We start from the raw sequence: 20849 nt of genomic DNA, 5'->3' as shown, positions 1-20849 counted from the left end.
ATTTGGTCACTTCCAGTACGCTAGCTCACTTCATCAAAGCCAGCAAGGGAGAGAGTTAACAGAGTCTTCTTGCAAGATGGCAATTACAATCCTATCTAATATAATCACAGAAGTGACACCCATCACATTTGTTGTATCCTATTTTTTTTCTTTTTTTTTTCCCCTCCCTCCCTCCTGTTGTATCCTATTTATTACAAGTCATGAGGTCCAGCCCACATTCAAGGGGAGAGGTGTGCATGGGTGTGAATACCAGGAGACAGGGATCATTGGGAGCCATTGTAGGAACTGTCTGTCTACCACAAGGAGGAAAAAAGCAATGAAAGGATAAAAATCTAGGACAGTGGTTACCTCTGAGAGGAAGCAGAAGGCAGAGATGCAAGAAGCATAGGGGTGAGTTATTTTTAATGTTTTAGTCCTTGGGCAGGTGGTGGGTTTACAGGTGTTCAAAGTGGGCTGTTTATGGACAAGCAGGGAGAGAGTGTTATGAACTAAGGACTATGGGTAGCCCAATTCTGTTCACCTGAGCTCCTAAAATAATAAATAAAAATACAATTGATGACTACTCCTGACCTTGGTCTGAGCCTCTTCCCTGCCTCTTCTCTGCACTCAACCTGGTCTTAGGTTAACACTGGCTTCAGCCTGACCTTCTACTTTCCCCAAATTAACCACCAGCCCTCACACATATTGACCCCAGCTCTAGCACTGTTATCTTGCCGTAGTCTGCACTGATTCTCCAAAGTTCTATTCTCTGAATCTGTCATCATGGACCACACACACCTGGAGACTCCTATGTGTGGAGCTGGTAGGAATGGTTTGTGGAGGGGCTTGGGGACCAGGAGGTTGGGTAGAGTATGGTTCTGCCTGACGGGAGGACAGTGGGCCCAGAATACAGGTGTGGTGGCAGGGATCACCCTCTCAAGAGTCTGCTGGCTTCCTCCACGGCAGAGGCTAGGCCAAGTCCTGGAGGTTCCTTTTCCTCGAGTTCCTGCCCCAACCCTGGCTATTCCTAATACCTGGATGTGCCTGAATCTAAAATCATGTTCGAAACCCTACAAATTAAATCCCCCAAACAATGGAGAATTTTACTGAATGTTTCTTGGGAATAAATATGAAAGTGGATTACATCACACATTATAATTCTATACCTCTTCTCAACATCTCTCTTATTCTCCAAACTTCCCCTCTGACAGCCATTGCCATATTTTCCCCCTCTGATCCTCACACCCCTCTTCCCTTTCTGACCCACAGGAAATCTGATTTCTTCTGGTTCATTCATTTATTAATTCCTCAAATGTTTGTTTAGTGCCTACTATGTACTAAATGCCAGGAACACAAATATAAAACACAATTTGTCTCCCCAAGTGTTTACAATCCTAGAAGAGGAGAAGGCATGCAAAAAGATACTTAAATTTTGTTGTTACTCAATGTTTTGAATAATAAAACACACATAAAAAGTAAAAAGTCCACTCGGTGCCCACACACATGTAATAGGGTTAATTTTGGTTTCTGTGCATTCTTCCAGAATGTCTTTTTGTGAATGCAAGCAAATATTCACCTTTATGGCTATTCTGCCCCCCGCCCTTTTCTTACCATAAAAGGGAAGCATACTACCCACTCTGTCCTGTATCTTGATTTTCCACCCCATACAATCTCTTACAGGTATGCAATGGTCAATGTTATATGCCAACTTTACTGGGCCACAGGGTGCCCAGATATTTGGTCAAACATTCTTGGTGTTTCTGTGAGGGTGTTTTCAGATGAGATTTGCATTTAAATTTAAAGGTAGGGGCACCTGGGTGACTCAGTTGGTTAAACGTCTGACTTTGGTTCAGGTCATGATCTCAAGATTGTGAGACTGAGCCCTGTGTCGGTCTCTACACTGGGTATGGAGCCTGCTTAAGACGCTCTCTCCCTTTCCTTTTGCCCTCCGCTTTCCCTCAAAAATAAAATAAAATAAAATAAAATAAAATAAAATAAAATAAAGATAAAAATAAATAAAGGTAGACTGAGTAAAACAGATTGCTCTCCCTAATGTGCACGGACCTCATCCAATCAGTTGAAGGCCAGAATAGAATATAAAGGATGTCTCTTCCCTGAGTAAGAGAAACTTTCTTCTTTCTGATGGTCTTTGAACTGGGACTTTTTTTTTTTTTTTTCTTTCTGCCTTTGGACTCTAACTGAAATGTCAATTCTCCCTTTGTCTTGAGCCTGCCAGCCTTTGTTTGTTTTTTTTTTTTTTAATTTTTTTAACATTTATTTATTTTTGAGACAGAGAGAGACAGAGCATGAACGGGGGAGGGTCAGAGAGAGAGGGAGACACAGAATCGGAAGCAGGCTCCAGGCTCTGAGCCATCAGCCCAGAGCCTGATGCGGGGCTTGAACTCACGGACCGCGAGATCGTGACCTGAGCCGAAGTCGGCCGCTCAACCGACTGAGCCACCCAGGCACCCCTTGCCTGCCAGCCTTTGGATTTGACTCTCCTAGGTTCCAGTTTGCTGACTCATTCTGTAGATCTTGCTACTTTCCAGTTAGCTCTCTTATCACAAGAGTTTATTACTTATAATAAGTCTGTATCTGTATCACCTATATAACCTAAAGCCCTGTCTCTGTATCGTCTCCCATTAGTTCTGTTTCTCTGGTGAACTTCAACTAATACAATATTTTTCCATACCGTTACATTGAAAACTTCCTGTTTTAAAAGCCATATAATATTCTATTGTGTGTACAAAATTTAATTACTCAGTCCTCTGTTCATGGACATGTAAGTTGTTTCTGTTATTAAAAACAATAATGCAACAATGAATAACCTCCTGCATCCATATTTAGTATTTCATGCAAGTATAGCTGCATGGTTAATTCTACGTTAGGACAAAGAATATGTACATTTGTAATCTTGGTGGATATTGTGAAACTGTCCTTCGCAAGGGCATGGTTCAGAGCAGAGGCTGAAGACTGGTGGCCTGTTGCCCTGTGTTGGTTTGCACAGTGTCATGTTTTTACAAAACTGGTAATTTTTGTAGTGATGAGGAGGTGAGGCAACTAGAACTCTCCTAGTACTCTGCTGATGGGGTATGAGTTCAACCATTTCAGAAAATCGTTTGGCAGTTTCCTATAAAATTAAACACCTGCCTATGCTATTGTGTCAGTTAGGGTTTAATCATAGAAACATAGAAACAAAAAACATAGTTGGCTTTGGGTCAACTGTTAAACAATTTCTGTAAGACTGTTGTTTTGTATCTGATGCTGGAGCTTAAAGTCTACAGGTCATGCCGTTGGGAAGGGAGGATGGATATAAAGTGGGGGAGAGAAAGGACAAGCCGGAACCCATGAGAATAAGCTGAAAGCTTTGATTGCCAACTCGAGCTCGTGTCAGTTCCCACTACCTCCAAATTTGATGATATGGGTGTCTTGCAGGAGAGGCTGGTGCCCTCTGTTATCTGACCCAGGAGTCAAAGAAACTGAAGGAGGATCCTGAAGGAGGATGGAGTAGTTGCAAGCCTGACTGTGATCCCATGTCAATGACGTGAGCCAGCAGATAGGTAACAAAGTGTATGGGCTAGACAACTTCTGCCTAGACTTTGCAAGTCTGCCAATACAGCCACTGCTTTTCTTTTGCCCTCCGAATATCATGCCAAAATGCTTGCTGTGGGGGTGCCTGGGTAGCTCAGTAGGTTGAACATCTGACTCTTGATTTTGGCTCAGATCATGATTCCAGAGTCGTGGGATTGAGCCCTGCATTGGGCTCCGTGCTGAGCGTGGAGCCTGCTTAAGATTCTCCCTCCCTCTCTCTCTCTCCCTCTCTGTCTGCCCCTCTCCCCAAATCACACTCACTCTAAAATAAAAAGTAAAGGGGCACCTGGGTGGCTCAGTCGGTTAAGCGTCCGACTTCGGCTCAGGTCATGATCTCACGGTCCATGGGTTCGAGCCCCGCGTTGGGCTCTGTGCTGACAGCTCAGGGCCTGGAGCCTGCTTCAGATTCTGTGTCTCCCTCTCTCTCTGACCCTCCCCTGTTCATGCTCTGTCTCTCTCTGTCTCAAAAATAAATAAACATTAAAAAAAAATTAAAAATAAAATAAAATAAAATAAAAAGTAAAAAGGGTGCCTGGGTAGCTCAGTCAGTTGGGCATCCAACTTCAGCTCAGGTCATGATCTCACAGTTTGTGGGTTTGAGCCCTGCATCGGGCTCTGTGCTGACAGCTCGGATCCTGGAGCCTGGAGCCCCTGCTTCGAGTTCTGTGTCTCCTTCTATCTCTGACCCTCCCCTGCTCATGCTTTGCCTCTCAAAAATAAATAAACATTAAAATTTTTTAAAAAAATAAAATAAAAAATAAATTGAAAACATATTTTACAAATGACTGTTGTGTCCCACCCTAATTGGAAGGGAATTCTGGGAAATGTAGTTCACCACAGCTAAGTTGACACCTTATAAAGGCATCACAGCTATTCCCCAGCAATTTCATTCCTCAATATATACTCAAGAGAAATTGCATATATATGTTTACCGAGGTGGGTACTAGAATACACAATACAGTTTATACTATCTTTGTGCAGGGCTTCTTTTGCTTAATATTGCCTGTGAGAATCATCCATGTTGTTACACATATTCAGTAGAGGTTGTTTTATGTCACGGCTGTATGATAGGCCATTGTATGAATACAGTGAAGTTCATTTATTCATTCTACTGTTGATGGACACTTAGGTTGTCTCCAGTTTGAGGCTATTCCAAATGGTGCTGCCATGCGTATTTGTATACACGTCTTTTGGTATGTAACTAAGAATGGAACTGCTGGGTCAGAGGGTTGGCATTTTCAGCTTTAATACTGCCCAGCAGTTTTCCAACAAGGTTACAATTGTTTAATTTTTATTAAAAAGAATAGAATCCAGAATACCATATGTTTGGAGCTGGAATGGGTATTTTACATGAGTTCAGTCTGTTCTCCTAAACTGGAGTTGTTCTTTTTTTTTTAATGTTTATGTATTTATTTTTGGGAGAGAGAGAGAGAGAGAGAGCATGAGTGAGGGAGGGACACAGAGAGAGGGAGACCGAGAATCCCAAGCCGTTTCTGCTCTGTCAGAGAACTGTGAGATCATGACCTGAGTGGAAATCAAGAGTCAGATGCTTAACCGACTGAGCCACCCAGGTGCCCCTTTTATTTTTTATTTTAGAGAGAAAGAGAAAGTATGAGCCACCCAGGTGCCCCTGGAGTTGTTCTTAATGCCTTCCCTTACTGCCCCAATCTCCAGGGTGCCTGTGGCTTCCCTCAAAGCTCTATCAAGGCCCTCTGCGCAGGAAGTCCCAGGGCCTGGGCGCCACTCTGATATTAGCATCCCTCTTCTTGGTAAACAGACCCATTGGGCTGCAATGGAGCCTGTAGTATCCCAGGGCATGGGCAGCTCTGTATTGCAGATCCTTTCAATTGGCCAGTCCCCCAAACTGCCCAGCACCTAGGAGTGTGAAGAGTGTTTGGCAGGGACAAGAAACCACAGCTGTTTTTGTGCGGCGTACTCCCACCCTGAACTGTGAGAACCTGTAACTCCATAGCCTAGCACAGTAACTTGCTCATCATACACACTTAGTCAATATTTGCTTAAAGAAGTTGACAGGAAATGGCCCCAGGCAGTGCCCAGTTAGCAGCTAGTCTCTATTTGAAACAGCCCACACCAGGGATAGTTTTGAGAAGAAGTTGTCTTCAAAGACATAATAAAGGCAGGTCTTAACTTGGTCTTGAAGGGAGTGTGAGTTTTGTCCATGAAAGGAGAGTGGAAAGGGCATTCTAGGTGGAAAGGTAGCATAAGGAGGGTATCATGAAAGCAAATGTCTGCACAGTCCCAGAAGGTAAAATCAATGTGAGAAAACAGGGATTGGTGGGGACGAGACAGCAAGTTGATGTGCCAGTCTTTGGTGCCAGGCTAGAATGTGAGTCCACGTTGTTAGATATTCTGATATTTTAAAGGGGGAATAAGAAGAGGAAGAGGAGGAAGAGGAAAAAGAAAGAGAGGAGGAAGCGAAAGGAGAAGGAGAAACGGACGAAGAATTAGAATTTTTAAAAGCCTCGTGTGGGCTAAACAAAATATATCTGTAGTCTCCTTTAGGCCCACTGTCTGCCAACTTTAAACGCTGCAGAATCGAATAGACAGACATGAGAATACAATTTAGCGGAGGGAGCATAGTGGGGCACATAGAACGGTGGGGCTGGGTAGTGAAAGATCATCTGGCAGAAGTGGATGGGCTGGGATCAGAACGTAGGAATCTCCCAATGCCCACGCTGGAGGGCAGTATCTCAAACGCCAGAGTGCACATGAATCACCCAAAATGCTTCTAAAAAGTTTGTGAAATTCTGCTTGAGGCAGTCCCAGAACACGGAGGTTTTGGAGGAGGGGAAGATGCGATGGAAACAATAGCTCAGTAAGATTAATTTGCCAACAGCGTGGAGGCCAGAGGCTATGGGATAGGTTAGGAGTCACGGGTATCCATCGGAAGACAGGAACCTTGACGGGTCCCCAAAGGCAGCGACCTAGGTCCCTCTAAAAGGAAGCCGACCCTAAGCCGTGCCATACCATCTCTCCCCCTAGTTACATTGGAAGGAGAGAACCTCGGGCTCTGGAAGGCTCCCCGCAGGCACTTTAGGGACCCTGTCAAAGCCAGCGAAATGTGGGAGGAGGACTGTTGTTCCAGGACCACCCGCGGAGCAGCTACTGGAATTCCTAAAGACCCTAGGACCACGCCTCTCGCTCCCAGTCTCCGTGCAGGTGCTCACATCCCACCCCGAGACGCTGAGCTACGCGCATCCCGCTGCCATGGCGACCGCCTCCATGGAGACCAGGAGCAGAGGCTGCGGTCCCCCGGGGCCCATCCCGCGTGCCTTCTTTGTTCTGATGCTTAATCGGGCCGGCCCGGCTCCCAGGACGCCTTTCGAGTCTGCGCGACAGCGCTTCCTCTGAGGCGGAGGGATAGGGTGGAAGAGGAAGAGGCTGAAACCCCGAGGTCGCAAAGTGGGAAGGATGGAGGTTTCTCAGCTCCTGAACCGGAGGACCTAGCTATGCCCATATAGATTGCCGATGCGGGCTTGTAAGCCTAGGGAGAAAAGAGACCTACAGGCGCCCCACCTATCTCTGAGTCCTGCCTTATGGCTGCTCGAGGGGACAGAGCCCAGGAAAGCCCCCTTTCGAGTTGGGGCCCGGGCGGGTCGTGCAAACTCCACCGATGAAGTTGGGACTCGGGCGGGGCCTATTCGAGACGCTCCTCCTTCCCTCTCCCCTTTCCGCCCCATGCTGGCCCCTGGCAGCGTCTGGCTGCCTGGATCCTTTCATCGCGAGAACTCGCCGGTAGGTGTAGGCTCGCCTGGCGCAGCAGAGGGCCCCCTGCACGTGATGCAGTGGCGCAACGCCCGTTGGCGGTTCTCTGGCGTCCTCTTATTGGTCGGAAGAGTACTCGCCCCACCCCCTCGGTCGGCCAATGGGCGGAGGCGGGGGCGTGCCGGTGAAGCGGGCGGCGGCGGCGGCGCGGGGTTCCCTCCTCGTGCCCGGCGTTGAGTCCCCGCTGCCGCCGCGACCGCCACCGCCGCCACCGCGGTCGACCGTGCCCGACTGGCCCCGGGGTGCGCCCTGCACGGTGAGAATGCTCCTCCTCCTGCCACCTCCCAGTTCCGCCCCACTCGGCGAGATCTCCTCCCGGCAGAGCGCCGTCCTAGGCAGTTGGTGACTAGGACCCCACCGGGCTGGGGCGACGGTTCCGCTGTCGGTCCGCACCGGGGTGCTCTCTGGCATCTGAGCTGGGGAAATGTCAGTCCGGAGGCCGCGGGTGACCGTTAGGTGGTGGAGACGGGATGTTTTCCGCGGCGCGTTGTCGGGGGCACGTGTGACACAGCGAGGGTGGGGGCGTAATGGGGTCAGCACCGTCAGCACACACGTATCCCTCCCCCGCTATTGTCACTGCCTCGCTGTGTGACCTTGGACCAGTAGCCTCTGAACCTCTTGTTCTCGACATCTTCAGGGAGGAGGGCGGTGATGTCGGGCAGTGCGGACTCCTGAGACTCCTGCGTCAGCAGAGGTGAGGGTGGGGAGGGCAGAGGATTATCTGAGGGACAGAGCTGCCACCTAGAAGCCTGCGAGGGGTGTGATGGAGGGGGGACGTCTAACTGCATCTCTTCCCCCAGAAGATGAGAAAGGGGCGGTGATGGGGCGCCACACCCACGGGGATGGAGGCCCTGAGAGGATACAGGGTCTTACACCCGGGCCCCTGATGCCTTTGGGGGCTTGGCCATATCCTTCCTATCATCACAGTAGGAGCGGTTTTATTTAAGTTCTGGACCAGGAGCTCTGCTGGACTGAGAAGAGAATCTTTAGGTTGCCTTTTTTCTTGAATCTTGGTATTGGGAAGTGGGAGTAGGGCATTTCTCTCCCCTGGGAGCTAAAGAAGGTCAGGGGCAAGTGTCGCCCCCTGGACCAGGCCTGGCCTCTACTTCTTGGGGCCTTCAGGTGACAGGCTCAGGGCAAGGCCTCGGTGGGGCAGGCAATCTGGAGTTTAGAGGGGTCTAAGAACCCTCTAGCTGGGGCATGGGGGAGGAGTTTGGGGAGACACAAGTGTGTGGGATGGTAGGGGTCTCTTCCCCACTTCACCCCTGCTTGTGAGAGAGAGACACTATATTTAACCCTGCACTTTTGCCTGGTGGAGAGAGGAGGAAATGGAGTCACATCCAGACTGAGTTGATGTAAAACTGCCACCACCAAACCTGGCACCCAGCCTTGCTTTTCCAGGCTTTGTTGTAGGCATGCAATTCCCTCACTATGTGCCCAGTCCTATGTCAGGTTCTGGAATCAGCAGGTCAGTGTCCTCTCAATGGGCACTCTGTTTACAAGTTTGAGCTTTAATGAGAGGCTGGACAGTGCTCCTGCTGGACTGAGTCCTTAAGCCAGGATTTAGCTGTGGGCTAGGGTGGGGTGGGAGTGGGGGAGGCGGGGAGGTAGAACGTCGTGGAGTGCCTGGCTCAGAAAGTCCTTGCACAGGTTGAGGGTGGGGATGGAGGAATGAATGAGAAAGAGACCCCAAGAGTTTGGGGCCGTGCCCCCAGCCGCAAAGTGGAGGACTAGCTGGGGCTTGCCCTGTGATGCCTGGGATCTGAGGGCTGCTTCTGAGGCCGAGAAGTGGTATTAGGGATGCAGCTGTGGGATGGAGGAGAAGCATGGCATATTCTGGAGCTCCAATTTGCCATGGGTACTGTCTTGGTGCTCTTTTCAGTCTGGAGCCTTGGGCCCTATCTTGGGACAGCCTGGAGTAGCAGCTAGCACCCTGTGGGACAGGAGCCTGGGAGGCTGAGAACTCCGGGTTTCTGGGTAACTGTCCATTTGTCCTTCTGTTTGCTCACTTGCCGTGTCCCTGGACCTTCTCATGCCAGAGGTTCCACCGGGCCTGGCTGAGCCCTGCCCTAGATAGGGTAACCTTGAAGCAGCCTTTCTCTTTAAAGCTGAGAGGGACCTCAGCTCTCTGTCTCCCAAAGAGACTGTTCCTCCAGTTTCCCTGAGAGTAACTAAGAACCAGACAAGACCTGTAAGGCCCTTGTTCCAGCTTTCCATCCCTCCCCATCCTGTGACTGTCCATGGTATCACCACTGGTGACCTGTTGACAGTTTATCTAATCTGGGGAGGGGGTCTTGTTTTTGTTGTTGGGGTTGGGACATTTCTCAGAATATACATTCTTCACATCTTCCTCTGGTTGAAGGGGGCAGCAGTCTGCAAGTCTGCTCTCTGGCAATCACTGGGGACCTGGCTGGCTTGAGAGTGGGGGAGGAGAGAGGCAGGAGAAGGGAAGGGGGGGAGGCCCCTCACCCCTTGAGCTGTTTTCTGAGAAGGCTGAAGTCCCTGGGGCCCACCCTGAGGGCCATTCCAGGATTATCGTGAAGAGCCTCTCTACCACTGCTACCCTGAAATTGCTGTTGCTTTAGAAACCGGGCCTTTGGGATTTGCTTTTGCAAAGATGGGCGTGGAATGGGCAGCTCTGTCAAGAGGTTCAAGTACCAGCTGCACCAAACTCTCAGAGGAAGAGGTCACTGCTTATTCCTGTGTTACAGATGAGGAAACTGAGGCACAGAGACTGAAAGTAACTTCCCATACTGCCTGAATGTGAACCAGCACTGCTGGGCCCTGGAGCCCATGCTCCTGACCACGTCCCCACTGTCTCTGTGGGGCTGTGCAGCTTGGGCCACACTCAGGGCTTGGCTAGCACGGGAGGAGGCCTGGGGTTACGAGGGGGCCTAGCAGTTCCTGTGGACACAGCTGCAGCAGGGGGAAGCTAGATACCTTCTCCTCCTGCTTCTGCTGAGGAATTGTGTTTGGATGAGAGTCTGGCTCCCACGGGACAGAGACTGACAGGGCTCTCTGCTGAGAAAGGAGGCTTGCTTTTTCTTGCCTCCTCTGGCCCCTTAAGTCACTTGCCTTCCATCTCTGTGTTCTCACTGCCCAAGCGCTACAGGCATGCTTGAATGCCTGCTCTGTACTGAGCTCTGGGCAGTGCAGAGGGCATTCCATCTCAAGGGGAGCAACTGATTGTGGCAAGGCTAGAATAATGCCCAGTGGGAGGCCACACTCCGTGAGATGGGGGGAGGGGAGTGCCCTCTGGGGCAAGGGTTGGCTAAGAGAGCAGGGTGAGTTCCTCTTTCTGAGAGCTTCCGGTTTAGAGTCACTGGCCTTGACATGTCACATCTACCAAGAGGGTCCAGCCAAGGCCCATGCTTGGGTTCCCCTTAGTTTGGTCATTCATTCATTTAATGAATATAAACTGGACACAGCTGCTCCCTGCCAGGTGCTGGGCTGGGTACTGGGGACAAAGAGCTTGGCAAAAACACAGTCCTTGCCCTGGTAAGGTGGGGAACATAAAATGATGAACATAAAATGAGGATTGTGCTACCCTAAAAAAGTCCTCTGGGGCTGAGACTGAGGCTAAGGTTTGGATGGGGGCAGGGGATTGTTCCAGGCAGGAGGGAGGGCCTGGACGGAGGCAGGCAGGCCATAGCAGTGGGTTATTGGGAAAGACAGGGAGGGGGCCCTGCATGTAGTGGGTCAGAGTGTTTGTGGAAGGAGTCTCCAGGAGCCTTTCCTCACCAGCCACTGGTTAAGAGTTTCACCCGGGCCTGCAGGAAGGGTCTTGGGAGATGGGGGGACTTTGCGGACATTGAGTTGTTGTTCGCCTGTGGCTGCAGAGGTGTGGCTGGAGCAGCCTCTGCAGAAGGTAGGAAGCGGGCCTGGTACCTTCGTGCTTGGTCATTTTTCACATTTTTTACATAGTTCTGAGTCTACAGCTTCAGCAGATGGCTGGAGTAGGTGGGTTGGGGGGCAGGCCTCTCTTTAAGGGCCAGGCTCTCTGGGGATGAGTTGAGCATTCCAGGGCTAAGGGGCTGCCTTTCTGGGACTGACCCCAGAGTGGCACTGGCCAGAGATAAGTGGGGGCATAGTTCCCTTCCCTGTTCCCTGGGCCTGGGAGCTAGCTGAGGTAGGGGCCGAGGGAGGGCCTGGGAAGGGCCTGGGACCTTGGGACCCAAGCCTTGCCCTTCGCTGTACCTCTGTAGGCTGCCTCACATCTGTGGGAGGCTGGTACCTGAGCTGTTTACGACGCTCATGAGGCCCTCGGGGCTGGGTGGGCTTCTCTTGCACTGGGAAGTGGGAAAGGAGTTGAGGCCTGCTACCGGGGCAGCTTGGTACCTAAGGGACCTCAAGGTCATGTCCTCTGCAGGCCCAGCCCCCCACTAGGAGGCCACCCTGTGGTTTCTCTTCATTCCCCGGATTAGCCAAGGTCATTCATGGGTTGCTCATCTCTAAATACTTCAGTGTGTATCTGTGAAAAATAAGGACATACATCTCTATATGACACAAGTCCATTATCTCAACGAGATCAGCTAATATTTCTTAATGCCACCTCAGATCTAGTCCCATTCACATTTTCCAGTTATCCCCCAAATGTCCTTTCTTTATAGGTAGTTAGAACCCCCTACCCCATTTATTTTTCTTCTTGCAGCTGATGTGGTGGAAAAATCCAGGTCACTTGTCCCATAGAGTATCCTTCTTGGTCTCTTTGTGTGTTAATTTAGAACAGCAGTTGGCAAACTTTTTCTGTAAAGGGCCAGATAGTAAACATTTTAGACTTTGCAGGCCATGTGGTCTCTGTTGCAACTACTCAAAGTAGTTTTGCTTTAGTGCAGAAGCAGTTTTGGACAACATGTAAACAAAGGAGTACAGTTGTATTCAAATACAACTTTACAAAAAACAGGCAGCAGCCTCAGGCTATAGTTTGCCCATCCCCTATTTAGAACAGCTGCCCCTCCTGTATTTTTCTTTTTTATTCTTTTTTTTTAATTTTTTTTAATGTTTATTTTTGAGAGACAGAGACAGAGACAGAGCCTGAGTTGGGGAGGGAGGGGCAGGGAGAGAGGGAGACACAGAATCCAAAGCAGGCTCCAGGCTCTGAGCTGTCATCACAGAGCCCCACGTGGGGCTCAAACTCACAAACCGAGAGACCATGACCTCAGCCGAAGTCGGATGCTTAACCGGCTGAGCCACTCAAGTGCCCCTCTTTTTTTTTTTTTTTTTTTTTTTTAGTTTATTTATTTTGAGAGTGAGAGAGAGCACACGCACAAGCGCCAGGGAGGGACAGAGAGAGAGGGGGAGAGATAATCATGTCAGTGCAGAACCCCATGTGGGGCTTGAACTCATGAACCGTGAGATCATGACCTGAGCCGAAATAAAGAGTCGGACACTCAAATGACTGAGCCACCCAGGTGCTCCTCTCCTTTATTTTTCTTGCACTTTGGGGGGAGAAAACCAAAATGACCCATCAGTTGTCTTGTAGAATATTCTGACTTCTGGGTTTGCTTCTTTGCTTTTTCATGGAGTTATCTAATGTGTGCACTAACCTCTGCATTTTCTTTTTTTTTTTTAATTTTTTTTTAACATTTATTTATTTTTGGGACAGAGAGAGACAGAGCATGAACAAGGGAGGGTCAGAGAGAGAGGGAGACACAGAATCCGAAACAGGCTCCAGGCTCTGAGCGGTCAGCACAGAGCCCGACGCGGGGCTCGAACTCACGGACCGCGAGATTGTGACCTGAGCCGAAGTCGGACGCTTAACCGACTGAGCCACCCAGGCACCCCTAACCTCTGCATTTTCAATAAGCAAGAAGTTAGAGCTCGGGGCTTCTTTAGATCTAGGTTAGACATTTCAGGCAGGACCCCCTTGTCAGTGATGCTGGGACTTCATGGCGTCTCACATCAGGAAGCCTCTGTGTGTCAGGTTGTCCCATTGTGAGTGAGGGGAGCTTGCTTGACAGCGTATGACTGGCTGACACTACATCCTTCCATGCAAACTCGTGTCATTCTTCTTAAGAACCCCAGGCCATCCGTAGGTGGCACTGGGGCATCTGTGAGCATCTACTTCTGCCAACGTTTGCCCTCCTTGTTAAGGATCCCCTGCCTCCCTGCCTCCAGCCTTTGTCTCTTTGGCACTTGCTTGGCATTTGGCCATTCCTTTGTTACTTAATAGTGAGGATTCTTCTGTAAAGAAGAGCCTTCCTTTAACCACCAGGACAATTTAGTTACATGAAAGGCCGAGGGACAGGCTGAATTATTTCTCTTTATTGCCAGTTTTCCGAGTAAAGAGGGCCTTGCTACTGTCAGTGAACGAGGGTTCGGGTGTGTTTATTTTGCGTTCTTCTTTTTTTGTAATCTCTGTGAATGCTCCAGTTTTATGTATTCCATCTGTTTCCATCAGTTGCCCTCATTATTCTTTTTGATGCTTAGATGGTCCCAGCTCAGCCCATCAGAGGCCAGGCTGCTCACACAGGCTTCCTGGGGGTGCCTCCCGCTGCCCCTGCCCTGAGGCTGCCCTTGGGGAGCTGAGCTAGGAGGCTGGCCCAGAGAATGAGGCCAGAGGCCGAATGGTGGGTTGCAATGGGGCAATTCCTTCACGGGGCATCTGTTCAGCATATGGCACTGACCTGTCACCGGGAGGGAATCTCCAAGGACCCATCTTAGGTGGGCCCCCATTCTTGCTCTCTTTCAAGCATCTTGTTGACTCTGACCTAGACCCAGCAGCACTGGGTGTGTAACCTGAATAATGTGGCATCTGGCTACAGGAGGGTCTAGCCCTTGGGGTCACCAGCATGAGAACTAGCCTCTAAAAAGTGCCAGTGGTATCCTTTTCCTTTTCAGGCTGTCCCTCCTGCCAGCCTCAGGTGGGTTGGGTACCAGAGTCCCGTACCGATGCTTTGGCACTGAGAAGCCACGGCTCAGCACATGCTGGTGGGGCTCTGGGTCAGTAGGGCATCAGGCAGGGGTGAGGGCTCTTGGGGAATGTGAGGAGTGGGGGAGCAGAAGCCCCCCCCCCCACCATGCTAGAGGGTACAGGCACCCCTTGGGCTGTTGAGAACAGCAGGGTGTTGGGTTTTAGTGTCTTCCCTAAAGAGATCTCTGCTTTCCCCCAGCCGTAGGGCCATGGGTGGCCCTGACCCCTGCCCTCCCCACTCCCCATCCTTCAGGCTCCTGCTGGCGTCCCTGAGCATGGGAGGCTGCTGCGCTTGAGCGGCGGTGTCTGGCTGGAGCTGCGCGTCTTTCTCCGTGGCAGGGAGGGCATCCATGGCTGCAGCCAACAAGGGTGAGTGCCTTCCTAGCTTGGCAGATTTGCACAGGTCTCCCAGGGGACCCTGGTGGGAGGGGTATTGTTACTTGTGGGGCCTGCATTGGCTGTGTGTGTGTGTGTGTGTGTGTGTGTGTGTGTGTGTGTGTGTGTGAGAGAGAGAGAGAGAGAGAGAGAGAGAGAGAGAGAGAGAATTACATTACATCCGTATAATTATACCAGTGTTTTTGTTGGGTCCTGGTGCTCATGCAAGCACTAGCAGGAAACCTGAGGACGCTTGCTGGCTCCTTGGTGTGCTGGTTTATGGAAGTATGTGCCCTCATGTCCCTCTGTTTCAGCCCCCCTATTCCACTGTGGGGGCTGGTGGGGGGCATTAGGACCTGGGGGTGAGCACTGAGGCTGATAAGGTAGGTAGGGCCACAGGAGGCTACAGAAGGGAATTTTGGTTTCATTCAGGGTCCAGAAGGGCTCACAGAGGGTTTTAGGCAAGGGAGGCCAGGTAAAATTTGAGGGTCAGTTCTGGGGGCCTCAGCAGGGAATGTGGAAGTGCCAGGCTGCCCCTCCCCACTCCCCGGGCCTCCAGTGAGTGTTCAAGAACCCAGGCCAGGTCCGGCCCAGCCCCTCCCACCAAAAGGACTCTGGGCAGGGCTCCTGGGAGTCTGTGGCTGTGGGCCAGAGAGGATTGAGGTCCTTCTCATGGCAAGATGGGTCTCCCCCAGCCCAGGCCCTCAGCCCAGCTCCAATTGCTCTGTCCATCTCAACTCCCTGCCTCCTGGCCTTGGAGAACCAGACACAGCCAAGGATAGCTGAGGGCCCTGTGTGTTTTGCAGGGTGGGGTGGGGTGGGGTCATGAAGTAGAGGAGGGAAGGGTGTTTCTGGGAGGGGTCTGAGAGGCTCCCCTGGGTTCTTCCATCTTCCTTGCTGGTGATCAGTGATGGAGTTAAGAGGTAACTGCAGCCTCTTCTAGGTGGGCTCAGTGTGGTTTTTGGCCCCCTTTGCTTTCTCCCACCCCCAGAAAGGTCCCAAAGAGGCTGTTTGTGTCCCTGCCCACCTCCTCTCAGGTTAGGGTTCATCAGGAGGGGCCTTGGCACTGACAGACCTGGAAGAGAAGATTCCAGAGATGGGAGCTTGGCACTGTGAAGGAGAGCACTGCGTAGGGTACCCAAGGCCTGGGGCTAAGAGTCTGGAGGACTCTTCTGGTCTCTGTCATCAGCCTCATCTCCTCTAAGTAAGAGATTGTACTAGCCAATCCCTGACTCCCTCTGTCACACCAGTTCTCAGGGTGCTTATATTTTGTGGGAGGACTGGGCAGGTGGGCAGCTTTAACCCTCATAACCTCTAGTGTTCAGTAGGACGTGGCCTAGCCCTGAAAGGAGTCCAGGCAGTGTGTGCTAGATGATGTCAAGGGTAGTTGCCAGGGGGTCGGCCAGGGGGTGACAAGGGGGAATAGTTTCCTGGCGGTAAAGGAAGCCAGCAGCCCCTGGAGCCCTCCCACTCTCTTCCTAGGCAACAAGCCCAGAGTCCGGAGTATCCGCTTTGCGGCAGGCCATGATGCAGAAGGTTCCCAGAGCCATGTACACTTTGATGAGAAGCTGCATGACTCTGTGGTCATGGTCACCCAGGAGAGCGACAGCAGCTTTCTGGTCAAGGTATGTGCACACCTCCCCCGCCATCTTCCGCCTTACTCCCTCTACATCCTCCATGGCCCTGCCTGGCTTCCTGGACCTGTCTGTTCCATTTCCTCTAAGCTGGCTGCAAAGGCACATCTTTGTCCCTTCCTGGGCCTTGGTTTCCCTATCTGTAAAGTGGGAGGGAGGTGGTGATATTGCAGTGATGAAATGAGTACCTTTAGCATGGTACTCGAACAAGAGGAACCGAACTCTTATTAGTGTCACCCCAACAACAGCAATGGAAGGTGGTATCAGGGCTCGAGGTGCCGCAGGGCTTGGGTTCAGGACCAGGCCCACTCATCTGTCTCTGTGACCCTGGGCAGGTCACCTCAGTTTCCTCTTCTCTGAGATGAAGGCAGTTCACACCTCAGAGAGTGCAAGAATGAGATGAAAGAACGCAGGTGTGAGGGGAATTTTGCTGGCAACAAGGTGTGACGTTATTTCCCTTCTTGCCAGACCTCTGGCTGATTTAGGCTCTTTGCGGTGTGAGTGTTTACTGAGCACCGCCATGCTTTCTGGGTGGAACGTCCACCTCTCTCAGCGTCACACCTCACACACCCTCTGGTGTGACTTCCCCAACTGCTGGGGCACTATCAGATCCCACATGCACTTGGAAGGTGCAGGAAGAAGTGTCTGGAGGGGATGGATTGTGGGGAAACGGAGTGAGGCCTTCAGGTTGGCAATAAGCCAGGGCTCTGAAGCTGAACAGGAATGCCCTGGCAAGGGGAGGGCATCTGGTCCATCGAGACCTCCCTGAGGAGGGGCCCAGACTCATCATTTTCTGCCCAAATGTAACATCCGTGCTCTTTTCCTTTAGCTGATAACTTCCTCAAGGGAATAAACAGAATGAAACAAAACTTTAGGGAATAGCTCCCTTCCCCGCCACCTCCCCATTGCAAAATCCATTGACGTCTATTAGAGAAAATTTGGAAGCTAGAGAAAACTATGAAGAAATTTAAAAGCACACACAATCATAGTATCTAGACACAATGACAGTTAATTTTTGATGTGTGTCATTTCAGCTTTTTTTTGCTCGTTTACAAAAACAAAAAGCTAGTATCACAGCGGTGTTTTGCTTGCTTGTGTTGTGAATCATTTCCTATGTCAGTAAATAATTTTCCACAAGATTTTACAACTGTCTGGTATTCCATTAAATGTATCATCATTGACTTAGCTGGTTCACTATTCCTGGTGTTACGAATGTTTCCATTTTTTATTGTTATAAATGAGGCAGCAAGGAGTGTTTTTTGCACATCTCTGAGATTTCCCCTGGAAAATTCTGCAGTTGGTGCGGCTGGGCCACAGGGTCACCATTGGCAGGATAGCCAGAAATCGTTCTTGAGGACTGTGTCCTCCACCTGCACAGTGCGGGAGCCACATGGGCTAAGCTTTGTCATACCGTGATGTCTGCCTGTCCCATCGAAAGGCCAAATGCTTCACGCAGCCAGTCCTAACAAGCCCCAGGAACAGAGCTGTGCAGCCCTTGAAACTGAGCATGCCACTCTGTGTGCACATAAGTTGTGGGTACATTACGCACCCCTGTGCCTCCTGGACTGCCCTCTGGCCGGCCTACCTGCTCAGCTGCCACCCCAGCTTGTGGCCCTTCACATGACTGGACTTAACCAAGGTTGGCATCTGTCCCAGGGGGCACTGGTTGCCAGTCACCGTGTATGAACAACAGAAATGGCTTGGGGCTTTGGGCACACTGAGCATTTGAGTGGGCAGGCAGGCGTCCACGTTCAGGTGCCAGCAGAGTTCAGTAGCTGGTGCCCATGGGCCAGCTTTACACTGACACAGCTGGTCTAGTGTCTGTTTTTCTAATTCTATCCCATCCTTCATCCTGTGCAGTATGTGTGCTGCCCACTATCTCCACAGGAGTGGCTAAAGGACCCGTGTCCCTGACCCCAGCCTATTGGCTCTGGGCAGGTGCTGGCAGTGGCGGGGACAGGTGAATGGCCTGCATCGTGGGACTTTGAGCTAGCTTCCCCTGTGGGCAATGGCTGGTGCCTTGATATGTGCCACACGTGGCAGGAGTGGCTAAGAGGCCTAGGGAGACCTTTACCCTGGCCATACTGCCTGGCTTCCATTTCCTTATCTATAAAGTGGGCCACCGTTTGCTGTGGGGCCCACACAACAGGTGCTGAGTAACCAGCTGAGGGGATGAGGTCCTCAGGCGAAGTGCCTGGAGCCACTGGACTTGGTGTGTGGACAAGCTGGAGTGGCGGAGGGAGTTAGACCCCCTCTGGGATTCCTACAGCAGCCGGTGCAGGGGCCCACAGGATCCCAGGTGGCAGGAGCTGGGTGGGCCCTGGGGTAGGCTGAGAGTGACTAGGTGCCTCCCCCTCCCCACCTTCTTGCTACAGGTTGGCTTCCTGAAGATCTTGCACAGGTATGAGATTACCTTCACTCTGCCCCCGGTGCACAGGCTGAGCAAGGACGTCCGAGAAGCACCTGTCCCTAGCCTACACCTCAAGCTCCTCAGCGTCATGCCCATCCCGGAAGGTGTGTGCCCTGCTCAGGGTGCTGGAGGCCTACCCTCCTCCAGCAGGGCCTGGATGTAACCAGAGTGAGAGCATGGGGTGCTTCCCCCTGTTCTAGGGTAGATGGGCAGTTCAGCAGTTGGGCGACATGACGCCTCTTTAAGAGCTCGCAGTGTGGCATCTCAGCAGCTCCCATGCCCCAGGCCTTGCTCCCTGGGCAGGGGTCCTGTGGGCTCACCCTGCTGGCCAGTGCCTGTGTATCACCGGATAGTACCCTCAGTGAGGTGGTGGAGCCAATGAGCAACTGGCTCTGGGCTTCCAGCTCTCCCTCCTGTCTGCCCTTCAAGAAAAATCTGCCAGAGCCCCAGGGACCCTGGGCAGCTACCTCCTAGCACCCGGCAGTCACAGGCTTTGGACTTGGGACTGCTTCTGCCTTCCCAGTAGCTTCAGGCCCTCTCCTGCCACCTGGAGGCTAGGGTGTCAGTTTCATAGTCACTCACACCCCAGTTTCAGTTTCATGTCCCCCTATTTCCTCCTCATGACTTTGCCCTTAAGTGGATTCAGTGAGCTCCCACAGGCCTTTACCTCTTGCCACCCCATCTGCGAAGGGCTTGCCCATCCCCCTTTCCCTATCAACCCCCTCTCCCTGCCTGCCCTTTTGGGGAATCAGTGGACCCTCCTCCTGGAAGCCCGAGTTTGACCCTTGGAGCCATAACAGGGTTGTCCACAGGCTGGAAACACATAGACCTCATTGAAGAGGAGGAAGTTTCCAGGGCCTGTGTGCCCGGCCCTGGGGGGACAAGTCCTGGGCCATCCTTACTCCTTTGGAGGAGGTGGCCAGTCTTGGTGCCAGTGAGTGCTGGGGGACAGGGGCGGGAGGCCACAGAGATGCTGATCATCTGGGCAGGTTACAGCGTCAAGTGTGAATACTCGGCACACAAGGAGGGAGTCCTCAAGGAGGAGATGCTGCTAGCCTGTGAAGGTGGCACCGGCACCTGTGTGCGAGTGACAGTGCAAGCGCGAGTCATGGGTGAGCGTGCGAGCTTTGGGTCTGGCTAGAGGGGGGAGGTGCCAGCTTGACTGCAAGGGATTTCTGCCCTCCCCATCTGAAAGAGGGGTCCTTGCTCTGGCCTGGGGTTCCCGGGTACCTTCCCCCCACCCCCATCCCAGCAGAGCCCAGAGGGAAGGTGGAGGGGAGTCTCCCAGAGTGGGTGGGTGGGGCCAGGGAACCAGCCTGGTATCCTGATTTGTCACCTGCCTTGCAGACCGACACCATGGCACACCCATGCTGCTTGATGGGGTCAAGTGCGTGGGTGCCGAGCTAGAATACGACTCAGAGCACAGCGACTGGCACGGCTTTGACTGAGGCCTGCAGCCCTGCGCGCCTCAGAGCCCCACAGCCTTAAACCCCACCTCATCTCCCCGAACGCTGTATCATGGTGTGGCTTCCTCACCCCTCCCCGGGGTGGGTGTGGGGTGTCCAGGGGCCTCTCACCTCTGCCTTCATTGTGCCACCTCCCTGCCTCTCGTGTGTCCTCCTCTCCCACTTCCTCCTCTCTGTGTGCCTCAGTCTCCTGCCGGAAGAAATGGGTTGAGCCCCCAAGGAGGCTATCTGAGGAGGGGAGGGGGGGCCTGGGGTGGGTTCTACCCACCCCCCACCCCAAGTCACAGGGGCTCCAGCCAGGGCTTGGGAGAGGAGGGAACTGGCTCTGTGACGTCGTCGTCACTCCCATTACTGCTGCTGCTGTCTGGCTTTTGCCCTCCCCTGCCCCCTCCCTCTTTCCTACTGCTGTCCACACTGAGTAGGAGGGAGGTGCAGTCCCCAAGCCCTAACCCCCAGATCTGTGTTACTTGGTTTTTAAAGGACTGGTTGGGATAAAACCCTAAATAAATAAAAGTTTCAGTGGACATCAGAGGCCAGCTAATGTTTGTTTTCCATCGCTCTGAGAATGCCCAATCCTTTGCAGATGAGTTAAGGAACAGCTCTGGTTGTGTTCATTCTTTTAGGAGGCAAGGGCATGGGGCACCTGGGTGGCTCGGTCGGTTGAGCGTCCGACTTCAGCTCAGGTCACGATCTCG

General features: G+C 51.9%; 1 protein-coding gene across 3 annotated transcripts; it reads left to right on the top strand.

Moving 5' to 3' along the window:
- Window positions 1-7491: 7491 nt before the first annotated feature.
- CA3H20orf27 (chromosome A3 C20orf27 homolog) lies at window positions 7492-20683 on the top strand. Of its 3 annotated transcripts, XM_042931510.1 has the most exons (7): window positions 7492-7612; window positions 7994-8050; window positions 14523-14638; window positions 16127-16269; window positions 18654-18792; window positions 19678-19800; window positions 20036-20683. In XM_042931510.1, exons 3-7 carry the CDS (start codon window positions 14620-14622, stop codon window positions 20134-20136), a joined length of 525 nt encoding a protein of 174 aa, XP_042787444.1. In that variant the 5' UTR covers window positions 7492-7612; window positions 7994-8050; window positions 14523-14619; the 3' UTR covers window positions 20137-20683. The 3 variants fall into 3 exon arrangements, with proteins under 3 accessions (XP_042787444.1, XP_042787443.1, XP_042787445.1); XM_042931509.1 differs by lacking the exon at window positions 7994-8050; XM_042931511.1 differs by lacking the exon at window positions 7994-8050 and having other exon boundaries at window positions 14469-14638.
- The last annotated feature ends 166 nt before the right edge of the window (window positions 20684-20849 follow it).

The sequence above is a fragment of the Panthera leo genome, chromosome A3 (genome assembly GCF_018350215.1).
Source record: "Panthera leo isolate Ple1 chromosome A3, P.leo_Ple1_pat1.1, whole genome shotgun sequence".
Lineage (NCBI taxonomy): Eukaryota > Metazoa > Chordata > Mammalia > Carnivora > Felidae > Panthera > Panthera leo.
This window is presented reverse-complemented; position numbering and strand designations above follow the sequence as displayed.

Coding starts and splice junctions, on each gene's coding strand:
- CA3H20orf27 (XM_042931509.1), top strand. Junction 16,270..18,653: donor ACAGCAGCTTTCTGGTCAAG/GTATGTGCACAC, acceptor TTCTTGCTACAG/GTTGGCTTCCTGAAGATCTT. Junction 19,801..20,035: donor AGTGCAAGCGCGAGTCATGG/GTGAGCGTGCGA, acceptor CCTGCCTTGCAG/ACCGACACCATGGCACACCC.